At 40.0% G+C, this 12,525-nt stretch overlaps 2 protein-coding genes and 1 long non-coding RNA gene across 14 annotated transcripts in view; 2 read left to right on the forward strand and 1 right to left on the reverse strand.

Moving 5' to 3' along the window:
- Positions 1-1,663, forward strand: part of SLC35G2 (solute carrier family 35 member G2) — a 41,418-nt gene extending 39,755 nt beyond the window's left edge. For all 3 annotated transcript variants that reach the window (XM_038570967.1, XM_038570968.1, XM_038570969.1), the window contains exon 2: positions 224-1,663. In XM_038570967.1, coding sequence (XP_038426895.1) covers positions 242-1,480 — 1,239 coding nt within the window. In that variant the 5' untranslated portion in view covers positions 224-241 and the 3' untranslated portion in view covers positions 1,481-1,663. The remainder of the gene's footprint in view (positions 1-223) is intronic.
- LOC100686256 overlaps positions 1-6,803 on the reverse strand; it is a 115,137-nt gene extending 108,334 nt beyond the window's left edge. For 5 of the 9 annotated variants that reach the window (XR_005377057.1, XR_005377058.1, XR_005377060.1 and 2 more), the window contains exons 1-2: positions 6,468-6,801; positions 5,721-5,886 (exon numbers count right to left, since the gene is read on the reverse strand). This is a non-coding gene — a long non-coding RNA (uncharacterized LOC100686256). Of the gene's footprint in view, positions 1-5,191; positions 5,324-5,720; positions 5,887-6,467 lie in introns of those variants that run through there. The other 4 variants (XR_005377061.1, XR_005377059.1, XR_005377056.1 and 1 more) reach the window with 4 other exon arrangements.
- A 126-nt stretch (positions 6,804-6,929) lies between these two features.
- The window catches only part of NCK1 (NCK adaptor protein 1), a 76,728-nt gene continuing 71,132 nt past the window's right edge, over positions 6,930-12,525 (forward strand). The window contains exons 1-2 of one of the 2 annotated variants that reach the window (XM_038570971.1): positions 6,976-7,072; positions 7,768-7,912. The gene's annotated coding sequence lies outside the window, so the exon portion shown is untranslated. Of the gene's footprint in view, positions 7,073-7,767; positions 7,913-12,525 lie in introns of both variants that reach the window. The other variant, XM_038570970.1, reaches the window with a different exon arrangement.

Genomic DNA, 12,525 nt, shown 5'->3' on the forward strand with positions numbered 1-12,525 from the left:
GTAAAGATAAGAAACAGAGCTGAATGAGATACAAAGAATAAGCTGAATGAGGGGCAGACAATTTCATTGGGCCTCCTACATCTGATAAGGCATATTGCTAGATCTCTTCTTACTCCTTTTTTTAAAACTACTATTACAACCTCTATGTGATTAGAATAGAAATTAAAACTAAATTTCAACTGAATGAATATGTACATTTGTCTCTTTTTTTTTTCTTAAATAGAATTGATTATCTGAAGAAATGGATACTTCTCCCTCCAAAAAATATCCAGTTAAAAAACGGGTGAAAATACATCCCAACACGGTGATGGTGAAATATACTTCTCATTATCCCCAGCCTGGGGATGATGGATATGAAGAAATCAATGAAGACTATGGAAATTTTATGGAAGAAAATCCAAAGAAAGGCCTGCTGAGTGAAATGAAAAGAAAAGGAAGAACTTTCTTTGGAACCATGGACACTCGACCTCCACTAACAGAAGACCCAATGACCAATGATATTGGACAATTCCAGAGCTTTGCAGAAAAAAATATTTTTCAATCCAGAAAAATGTGGATAGTGCTGTTTGGATCTGCTTTGGCTCATGGATGTGTAGCTCTTATCACTAGGCTTGTTTCTGATCGTTCTAAAGTTCCATCTTTAGAGTTGATTTTTATCCGTTCTGTCTTGCAGGTCTTATCTGTGTTAGTTGTGTGTTACTACCAGGAGGCCCCCTTTGGACCCAGTGGATACAGATTACGACTCTTCTTTTATGGTGTATGCAATGTTATCTCTATCACCTGTGCTTATACATCATTTTCAATAGTTCCTCCCAGCAATGGGACCACTATGTGGAGAGCTACAACCACAGTTTTCAGTGCCATTTTGGCTTTTTTACTTGTAGATGAGAAAATGGCTTATGTTGACATGGCTACAGTTGTTTGCAGCATCTTAGGTGTTTGTCTTGTCATGATCCCCAACATTGTTGATGAAGACAATTCTTTATTAAATGCCTGGAAAGAAGCCTTTGGGTACACTATGACAGTGATGGCTGGACTGACCACTGCTCTTTCTATGATAGTGTACAGATCTATTAAAGAAAAGATCAGCATGTGGACTGCACTGTTTACCTTTGGTTGGACTGGGACAATCTGGGGAATATCTACTATGTTTGTTCTTCAAGAACCCATCATCCCATTAGATGGAGAAACCTGGAGCTATCTCATTGCCATATGCGTCTGTTCCACTGCTGCATTCTTAGGAGTTTACTATGCCTTGGACAAATTCCATCCAGCTTTGGTCAGCACAGTACAACACCTAGAGATTGTAGTAGCTATGGTCTTGCAGCTTCTAGTGTTACACATATTTCCGAGTGTCTATGATGTTTTTGGAGGGGTAATTATTATGATTAGTGTTTTTGTCCTTGCTGGTTATAAACTTTATTGGAGGAATTTAAGAAGGCAGGATTATCAGGAAATACTAGACTCTCCCATTAAATGAATGCTTGATTATTATCTTGTTAACATTTAGTTATTAATAGGTACACTGCCATTTTAATGTTTACCTATAAATGTCTTGTGTTGTATAATTGACAGAGTGCTATATAATATATAATTATGCAGATGTAGACATTTGTTCTACTCTAATATGTTAAAAAACAAATATTAAATATGTGAAACATGATGAAACTGTGTCTTTATTGTAAATAACAAAAGGTAATTGTCGTAGGAGAAATGTTAACTTTCATCACTAAAGAATATAATACTTGAGGAAATGACCTCTTTCAGATGGAACTCCTGTGGCCCTATACAAATGTTCATGCCCAGTGTTCTACAAATGTTTAATAAGAATTCTTCAATATTCAAAAATCTTCATTGGTGAAAAGTACATGATAAGGTGAAATGCTTAATACCTAGCCCTGTTTTGTCACCCACTTACATTAGAAACTAGAGGTGACTGGGTTGGGTAAGGGAGCTTGAGTTGAAGCAAGGAAGAGGGAACAAAGGAAAACAGCTGTTTTTTCAATGACTATAGTGGTTGTCCTACTTTCAAATAGGCAAGTGGTCTTTCCTTTGCTATGGCTACATTAGGTAATGTGTAGGAAATGGAAGTAGGGAGAAGACTGGATTCTTGACAGCTCTACTTGGTCTATGGCACGTTGTTCATGATGTTGGGAAACTTAATATTGGGGCAGGGTCTGTTTATCCTTAGTTTTACAGATCTTTTCCAAAACTGCCCTTGTTTATGATTTTGTAGCAAGTACACGTGTGAGCTATATAGTAAAGGTACTCCTTACCCCTGGCAAAAGACACTAACAGGAATCACAGTATAACAGAAAACTGATACAACATGGTAACTTGAAATTCTTTTCAAAAGGGCATAAAAACCAGTAAAACCATATAAAGTAGCATTGATTTGGATCTAATTTTGGCAATTTTTACTAGTTTAGTACCACAAATGTTGATTATGGTTATTAAGCTATTGTTGTTGTTATTGAGCTATTGTAGCTCCAAATTCAGTCTTCTATACTTTCTTCTGTGATGCTATGGTTCAGACCCCGCGAACTACATTTTTCCTATGCTGGCTGGTCTCCTACTACATTCTACCAAAAAAGGGCATTAGAGGGAGACTGGAAGACAGAGAAGGAGGGAAAGGATTTTGTCCTTTCCATTTTTTGCAGTTTCTGTCACTGTTACCCCAGCAATAAGCAACAATAGCCCTTTGGTCCAGCAGCAGTAACTGATACCAGCCTTGAGCTTCTTTTGGCAGTCCTCTATCCCCTAACCAGCCTCATCATGGCCCTCTCAGTAGGAGGACCAGCTAAACAGCATCCTTTCTGGGATCTGAGCCATAGCTCAGCTGGGTCATTCTTCTGAGCTTCTGAGACTTTATAGTCCAACCTTGACCTCTCTTTTTCACTTACCGTAACGGTGGTAGCTGCTCCATACAGTTACCACCTCTGGGCTACTACAGTGTTCCCTTTTTGCTTTTTTAGTCTATCAATACCCAATACTAGAATCTTTCTGTTGTAATATCCTGTGGTTTCTAGTTTCTGTCATCTTGACTAATATGTCTCTAAACCTTCCCCAAAAGAGCCCATAATCATTAGTAGGGTATCTGGGCTTTTGGGAAGAAGTTAATATTTAGATTTTCCAGGAATTACCAGACACTGGCTCTCAATTATCTAAATTGAGGAAATTATCCAAATTGAAACACAGAAAGCAAAATATTTGAAAAAAAAAAAATATGAACAGAGTCTGGAATGACCTGTACTAGCAACCAAGAAGTCTAGCATAAGAGTAAATGTAGTCTCAGAGGAGGAAAGGAAAAGGGGCATAAAAAAATATTCGAAGAAATGTTGGCCAAAACATTTCTAAATTTGATAAAAGGAAACTACAATATCAATCAGCGATCCACAGATCCAGGGAAATAAGTGAACCCCAAGCAGCATAAATACAAAGAAAACCACACCTATAAACATAGTACAACTGCTGATAAAGAAAACTTTAAAAGCAGCAAGAAAAAACACATATGACATATAAGAAAACAGTAAGACTTAACAGCTAGCTTCTCATCAGAAACATTGGAAGCCAAAAAATTACAGAATGACATCTTAAAGTGCTGAAAAAACCCCTTGATGGCTTCTTACTGCCTATAGGATAAAGGATAAAGTCCTTAACTTCTATAAGCTGCTATTGCTTACATTTCTAATCATCATCTGCTCTAGCAATATTGTGTAATAAAACTTTTTAATTGTGTAATACTATTTTAAATGCAGGCCCCTCTATGTGGAAAACCTATCTCTTCTTTGCTTATTTGCCTGACTAGCCTGACCACACAACTCCCCCTGTAATTTACTATCCCCCTGTATATATCTATGTAGCTGTATTAACTATATTAACAATAAATATATTTAAATCTCATTTTCTGACACTGGATTGAGCTCTTTTCAGTTAAGATTGATCTTTAGACCTATTATAGTGCCTACCACAGAGTGGACTCAATAAATTTTTGTTGAATTAATTCCCATAAAGGCATAACAGTACTTAGTCCAGAAATTAAATTTAGTTACCACTGATTTTTATACTTCATAGTCAAGCTTGTGATTAGTTACTTCTTGTTGATTAGTAAGTAGGGCTTTTTTGTTGTTGCCCTGAACAGTTCTACCTGGCAGTGATGCTAAACCAGATCATTCTTTAATCATTTCTAACTATAAGCTATCAAGTTTCCTAGGAAAGATTGGAGGCTCATTTTCCCCATTTCATATCTTCCCAAATCCTTTCCTTTGGGATTAATGAAATGAGCTGCCTGCGTGTGTTTATCCCAGACAGATTAGCTATCCCTATTCAAAGCCCCATTTCCAGTCCATAGGTTGTAAGTTTTGGTCTAAATATTATTGTCACCTGATTCTGGCTAGTCTCTGGTCCACTCAGCACTAATTAGCAGGGTTTGAGCACTAATTAATTTGGTTTGAGTTCTATTAAAAGAAAGGAAGAAGAAGCCATGTGTTTATTTATGTTTGGAAGTTGGGGAGACAGGGTGTATAAAAGGAAGTCTCTGGGACAACTCCCACCCCATAAAAACATGTACTCCATTCCTTCTAAGTCACTATCCTACAATTTCATACATGACTTTTGCATACTACCCTTCTACCCAATGTTTTGTTTCATTGCTATTTCTTTTTTATCTTCAATTACTTCTCCTTTTCATATTTTTGAGCTTTTTTTTTTTTAAGATTTCCTGGTAAGAATGATGATGAGGAAACTTGAAGGAAAACTAAAAAGAAAAAAAAAATGTTTATTGGGAACTAAAAACCCATTTAAAAGAAAACTCCCTTATTTCTTCTATTGCATAAGTAGGTGGCACACAGTAGTCAAGAGAGCTAGATCAAAATCTTGTGAAGGGTCTGTTCAGACCATTGGTCCATTCAAAATACATACTCCCTTACAAAATAAAATTTAAACTTATGACTTCAGCATATTTTTCTGGGTTTATTTTCCCCACTTAAGGCAGTGGTATGGGCTACCTGATGGCAAGAACCACTTTCCCTGTCATATTCATATTAATACTCCCTAAACCATTATATGTTAAATATGTAAGTAGAATTGAACTGAGCCAGGTTTTGCTAACAGTTTGTTGTATGATTTTGGAGAAACCGTTTTCACCTCTGGACAATCATTTCTCCAGCTTAAAAAAAAAAAAGGAATATAATAGCATCTCAATCAACAAACTTTATAAGATGTATCAACAAATAAAACTACTGTATTAGCTTGAGCTGCCAACAACAGAAATTTAATTTCTCCTGATAATGGAAGTTGCACCTCTGGACAATCATTTCTCCAGCTTAAAAAAAAAAAAAGGAATATAATAGCATCTCAAATCAACAAACTTTATAAGATGTATCAACAAATAAAACTACTGTATTAGCTTGAGCTACCAACAACAGAAATTTAATTTCTCCTGATAATGGAAGTTGAAGCCCCATATCAGCGTGCCAGCGTGGTCAATTACACGCGAGAGCTCTCTTCCAGGTTTCTCACTGTCCTTTAGGATTAAGGCCTCACTCTTACCTCAGCTGATCTTAAGTACCTCCTAAAGGCCGTATCTTCAAATACAGTCACATTAGGAGTCAGAGCTTCAGCACATGAATTTTGGGAGGGGACAAACTCAGTTCATAGCAGTTCATGATAAAATATGCAAAGGTATTTAGACCCTTAGAGTAAATCTGAAGTTCACTTACATTATTCGCTTTGGATGCTAATAATGGGATGCAGACATAGGGTAGCTGTGGCCCAGAGTTTCGTGGTTTACTTGGCCAGTTAACTTGAAGCCAGGAGGGGGTCCTAGGTGATTTGTGCTTGACCTTGTGATCCCAAATAATGGCAACCAAACCACATTCATCAGCACTGAAATGAATAATATCGAAGTTAAAAGCAAAAAAAGTGTGAATCCTTGGGACTTCCAGTCAGGGTCAGGGTTAGAGAAGGGAAAGGATGATTGATGTATTAACGCCTTAAAACGATATTTACTAAACACCTATTATGTAGTAGGTAGTGGGGGAAAAATAATACTGACATGGTTCCTGACTTGAGGAATTTACCATCTAGGTAGGGGTGCGTACAAACTCCACAGCTCGTTTGGGAAAAACACCTCCGCTCCAGGAAAGGGATCTAACTCAGCAGGCTTTCCTGACAAGGGGACGCCTAAGGGGAGCGGAGCCACAGACATGGTTCAGAAGAAGGAGGCAGGTCGGGGTAAGGGGCTGTGGTACTAGCGCGGGGAGAACCCACTCCTTGATGACCCGGCAGGTGGCTGGGGCTGGGCCGCTAAGAACGCGGGCGGGCACACTTGGCACCGCAGGTCATTGTCCTCCTCACAGCACGGCCAACGCAGCCGAGACTGGAAGCTCTCCACGCACCCAGGCACTTGGAAGGCCCCCAGGCTCAGCTTATTCCGGGCTGTGGCTCAAATTAACCACACATCTTACATTTTTTCTCTCAGGTTCCCATTTCCAGGCCTTTTGGTTTGTTTTTCGTTTTCTCCCCGTCCGTAAAAACCTTTCGTTGGCAAGAACCTCTTCGAGTGCAGAAACCAGGAGGAAGCTCCCAGAACAGCTGGGGCTGAACCAGGGAGGCGGCAATGTCTGCCGTGGAGTCTCTACCGTGCGCTGGGGAGGAAGGCCCAAAGTAACCGGCTAGAGCTGCCGGAGACAGAAACCACCACAGCGAGGGTCAGGCCAGGCGCTTCCCAGCCTCTCGCTCGCTCTCCGCAAACCGCCTCAGCTTGCTCCACGCCCAGCCCAGCCCAGCGCTTGATTGACAGGCGGACCCGCCCAATCCGAGCGCGGCGCAGACAGGTCTCGCTTCAGGGATAGGAGGGCAGGGAGCAAGGGAACCAATCGGATTGTGCCGGGAGGGGGTTTCCTGCCCGCGCGGGTCCGCCCACGGCCTCCCGGCCAGTCGGCGTCGGAGCCCCACCCGCCCGCCGCGCGCGTCCCGCCCCTCTCCTGAGAGCTACGCGGCGGCGGAGCGGAGGCCTCGTGCCGTAACGGCCATCGCGGCGGCCGCGGCGGTCTCCCTGTCCCCTCCTCAGGTGAGCTGGGGCCGCACGGGCCCGGCAGAGGGAAGGTGGGACGCTCCTGCCGGGAGGCAGACGCACAGCCAGCCTTCCGTCTCCCCGTGCGTCCACACAGCCTGCTACTGGCTGCGTCGCTTCTTCCTCTTCTCTGGTGAAGTTAGCCCCCCGGGCGCCGTCTGCCGGCCCAGAGCTGAGCCGGAGGGGGCGGGGAGGCCGCTCGGCCGGGCCTGGGCGTTTGCATCGTGGCTCCGCGCGACCCTCTGGCCGGTGCCCCGGGCGGCGCAGCCCCAGGCCTCGCTCTGGCCGGCAGCTCCTGCCGGGCTGGGAGGTCGAGTGCGCGGCGCTCGAGCCCCCCTGCTTTTCCTCCCTAAAAAAGTCCTGTCGCCTGTTGTGGCGTAATCCGAGGCCGGGAAGGTAGGGACGTGGTAGAGGAGGGAAGGGGTGCGCTCACTTCCAGCTCTGCTGGAGGGGAGGGAGCCGCAACCGGTGCTGAGGGTGGACATCCTTGGGATGTGCCCTGTGCCCCTCCCCCCACCCCCCAGCAGTTTCTCTCATTCTCGGGAAATCTGGGTTATTTTAATCGTAGGGACCTGCTGTAGTGTTTCGTACGTTTGCTTGTTGCTTTGGCTGTGAGCTTTTGACTTAAGTAGAATATATCTGGTAAAAAAAAAAAAAATCTCAATAGTTGGTTTTGTGACTTTTTTTTTTAGGTGTTTCCATAAAAAGTTAAATTTGCCTTTCGAAGCTCGGGAAGCTGGATTTTGTTTAGGGCTGAGAACTGGAACATCATAGGCGCTCAGTTAAGGTCGAACGGATGAGCTGGTCACCTAAAAATAATTCTACCCGTTAGATTTGGTAAGGAAACAGGAGTTAGGGAAGAATGAAGTTGAGAATTTTTCGAATCCTGTCAGATTGGTGAGCAAAGAAGCTCGGTGTCTGGTCAAAACGGGTAAACGTTGCAAGAGGTATTCATTTTTTAAAAGTCTTACTTTGGTAGATTTATGAAAAACCAGCCTTACAATTTACTAAGCACCTGGAGAGCACTATTCCTAAAATCTCAATCTTCAGCGAGGTCACAAAGTAAATGAGGGAAATTATCCAAGAAGAAAAGGTTTTGTTTGTTTGAGAACTGTCAGTTAATATTCGGTTCTTAAATAGGCTCTCTTCCACAATTTGATAGTATCTCAAGAAATATGCATTGGTTGGTTGATAGTAAGTTTCATTCCATCTTGATCATAGACTCTGGAATTTTCTTTTTTGGGAAAATTGTGATCTGGAGAAATTAGCTATAATATCTGCAGACATTCGCAGAGTGCTCAAGACTCAGCTGTGTTTGTTCACATATTAAACTTTAAATTGTTCGCTTTATTTTTCTACACATTATCTTTTAGTCCGGATTTTACTAGTGCTTTCAGGTCCATGTAAATAACATTAAAAGCATACACAGAATGTTTTGTTAGATACTGAATGGTACTTTCTGGGTTTTTTTTTTTTCTTTTGGACCTTTGAGAATTTTCTTGCCAAAAAGCTCAAGGTAGATTTAATGTGATTATTGTAATAAATCACTTGTCAGGAAGACTTTAATAAATAGAGTATACAGTCCATTTTTTTACATCATAGTGTCATCGTTCAATAACTTTTACTATTTACTTACCTTCATAATATGGAAAAATACCAAATATTTTCTACATCAGAAGACTAAATGATTAGTTATTTAGTCGATGAGTAAAATTGGAGGAAATTCATGAAATCACTAAGCATTTGAGAAATTCTTAATAAATACTTGAGTGTGCTGTTTTAGGAAGACAACTGATATTTATTTATTTAAAAAGTTTGTTTAGAGAGAGCGCTGGCCTGCACACATGGATGAGAGAGAGGGAGGGGTATAGGGAGAGGGGGAAAAGAGAAAATCTCAAGCAGATTCCCTACTGAGCACAGAGCAAGATTGGGGCTGGATCTCATGACCCTGAGTTCTTTTTTTTTTTTCCTTAAATGACCCTGAGTTCTTGACCTGAGCTGAAACCAAGAGTGGTCACTCAATTGACTGAGCCAGGGCACCTAAGGAAGACAGCTGATATTTAAAGATTATTTAATTAAAGCAATAATTCTATCTGGATGATCCTCATTTTACTGATTCCATAGGCTGACTTTGTTTTAGTAGTATTACGCTTGCAGGTACCCAGACACAAACCTTGATTTCTGTCTTTGACATCCTTTATCCACAAAGCATTGGCTAATTTTTGTCAGCAAGTTTTTGGAAATTTTTTTGAGATACTTTTCCACTAGATTGTAATTGTATTTTCTGCCTACCTTTTCTCCCTACTTAGTATGTCCTGCCTTCCGTCTTCATCTTAAAATCACATTTCCCCATCTGCCTCACTGTGAAACCAGCGGTAGCGCCCTGTTATCTACAAAATATACTTCAGAATTCCTACTCTTCTAATATTCTGCTCAAAACTTTTTTTCTTATGACCGCACTATTTCTCTATGGGAGCTGTCCATTCTAAACCAATCTCTCATTCTTATTTAGACTTTGTGTTTTTCTACGTATGCATCTGTTGAGAATTTGATTGCCTCTTGGTAGCCTGCCTATTCATTAAAAGAAATCTCGGACACACAAACCCTCTCCCTGCCCCAAATTACCAAAGTAGCAAATGAAGTCATTTTATCGAGGTTTCATTTTTGGTCCTGAATTCAGTGCAGCCTTCCAGATCTTTCTGTTTTGTGTATTGTTGCTTTCCTTTGAACCCATACCCCTTACTGTTTCATCATTCCTTTGGTTTTTTTAAGCTTATGTGGGCTTGTGTCATTATATTATGGAACAATGCTGTGGGAACATTGGAATTACAACTTTTCGTTTTATAGGTAAGGAAAATGAAATCCATATAGAATAACTACTCTGAAATTCACACATCTAATGATAGTGGGCAGACCTGGAATTCACACCTTGATTTTCTAACTCAAGGTCTGTGTATTCTTTAAAAAACTTTTTTTAATGTGTATTTCTTAGGAAGCTATACTACTTTTCATCTCTTGGAACGCAGTTTTGTATTGTTTGGTTCACATTACTTTGCATTTTTGTGTCTATGCCTTCTATAGATTCAAAACTTCTATGTAAGGGCAGTGGGATCTTCATGACTTGGATTGTTTAAATCATTAAAACTGATTTAAAGTCTTTTTCTATGGTTGTTAGATGCATTAAAAAAACATTTACAAAAATAATATTGTCATCTCTATAGTTGAGACTGATTCATTAAAAAGTAAATGGAAAAAAATGTAAATGGATCTCTTAGAATTTTTACTACTGGAGTTTTAGTTTGTTTGAATCTCTTGATTTAAAGAGTGAATATTTGGGTGCTTTCAAAGTAGACGGGAAAATTGCAGTGGTTTGGAGGAAACTGGTAGGGTTTATCACATAACTAAATTTAATCATCTAGCTAAATGTTCTTTTTCTCTTTTAAGTTCTTAGAACAGCAACACTTTTTTACATTTTGCTACTTTGTCCTCTTGTTCATCTGTCAGAAACCCGATTATTGAGCAATCTGTTTGTTGAGCAAAATATTCTGAAAACATTTGTTCCATTTCAGGAGTCAGAGAGCTTTTATATATTTGCTCTTGACATTTTTTTTCTTAACTCTTAAGTTTCTGTTACTAGCAGCAGCATAGGGTTGCCTCCCCCCTCCCCCTTTTCTGTAGCAAGAGTTGGCTATGTAGGTATCAGGTGAAATATTTCTGGAAGGAATGTTTTACTCTTTTGGCTTTAAACAGATTGGAAGCTCTTTTTTTTTTTTTTTTTTTTTGGTTGTTTATAATGACTTGGTTTTTGTTTAAATAAATCTAAAATAAACTGTGGAAACACTTTTTTTTGAAATTGTATTTAAGTACTGCTGAAATGGACATAAGTATGGTATGAATAATTTCTGCTTTTGTTGAAACCGACCAATTGAATAAAGCAGTGAGAATAGGTTTTTAAAAAACAGATGCATCTGAAAAGCTTTTTTGTTGTTGTTTTTTTAAGACTCAGCCTTCTAAAAATTTCAGTATGTACTTATATCGTGTTGTATTTAGATCAACATAGATAATTGATATAACAAAGAATTTAATATGCCCATATTTTTTGAGCATTCCAGCAAAACAAAAATTTATATTTACTACAAAAACATTCTATTAATTAAACAAGACATTGGAGATTTTTCCTTAGAAATTCTTGATTGCTTCCGGGTACTACATGTTCTTGTATAACTTTTTGTTTGTTTGTTTTAAGATTTTAATTTATTTGAGGGATCCCTGGGTGGCGCAGCGGTTTGGCGCCTGCCTTTGGCCCAGGGCGCAATCCTGGAGACCCGGGATCGAATCCCACGTCGGGCTCCTGGTGCATGGAGCCTGCTTCTCCCTCTGCCTGTGTCTCTGCCTCTCTCTCTCTCTGTAACTATCATAAATAAATAAAAATTAAAAAAAAATTAAAAAAAAAGATTTTAATTTATTTGAGAGAGACAGAGATAGTGAGAGCATGAGCAGGGAGGAGAGGGAGAAACTGCAGGGAGCAGGACTGGGAGCTCCATCCCAGGACTCCTGAATCATGACCGGAGCCAACGGCATGCACTTAACTGACTGGCATGCACTTAACTGACTGAGCCACCTGGATGCCCCAACATTTTTTATTTTTAGAAACGTTTAGAATACTTTGTGTACAGACCCTTCTCCCCAGAATTCTGCTGCCCTGGAAGTCAGTTACTTGAATTTTCCTATCCATCCCCCCATTTATTTTCCATTATTTTTTTTCTTTTAAAGATTTTTTTTTTTTAAGATTTTATTTAGAGAAAGAGAGAGGCAGAGACACAGGCAGAGGGAGAAGCAGGCTCCATGCAGGGAGCCCAACAAGGGACTCGATCTCGGGACTCCAGGATCATACCCCGGGCTGAAGGCGGTGCTAAACTGCTGAGCCACCAGGGCTGCCCTAAAGATTTTATTTTTAAGTAATATCTGCACACAGTGTGGGGCTCAAACTCATGACCCTGAGAACAAGAGTTACCTGCTCTAAGACTGACTGAACTATCCAGGCACCCCTCCATATTCTTAAAAAGACCTATAAGGAGGCCATCCACAACTTGAGTTTTACCTACTTCAGTTGCATCTCTTGCCATTTTCCCTTTCCCCTACTTTTGCCTTCAATAGCCAGGTGTTTTTCTTTCTTTCTTTTTTTTTTTTTTTAAACCTTGGAACGTGGGAACATGCTCTTTCCTCTGGGCAGATGGCTCCCTTAGGTTAATTAGTATTAAGTTTGGCTGCTGGTAATAAAAAAAAAAGCCAACTAATTTCTCACACCAGAGAAATCCAGATTTTGCATGGTACCCATTTACTTAAATTTATTCCAGGTGTTATTTTTCCCCTAGTAAAAATAATTCTGAAATAAAGATCTTTGTGTATAAGGCCTTAGATTTTTTTTCCCTTTGATTGATTCCTGTTTT

The sequence above is a fragment of the Canis lupus genome, chromosome 23 (assembly GCF_011100685.1).
Source record: "Canis lupus familiaris isolate Mischka breed German Shepherd chromosome 23, alternate assembly UU_Cfam_GSD_1.0, whole genome shotgun sequence".
In the NCBI taxonomy this organism is placed as follows: domain Eukaryota; kingdom Metazoa; phylum Chordata; class Mammalia; order Carnivora; family Canidae; genus Canis; species Canis lupus.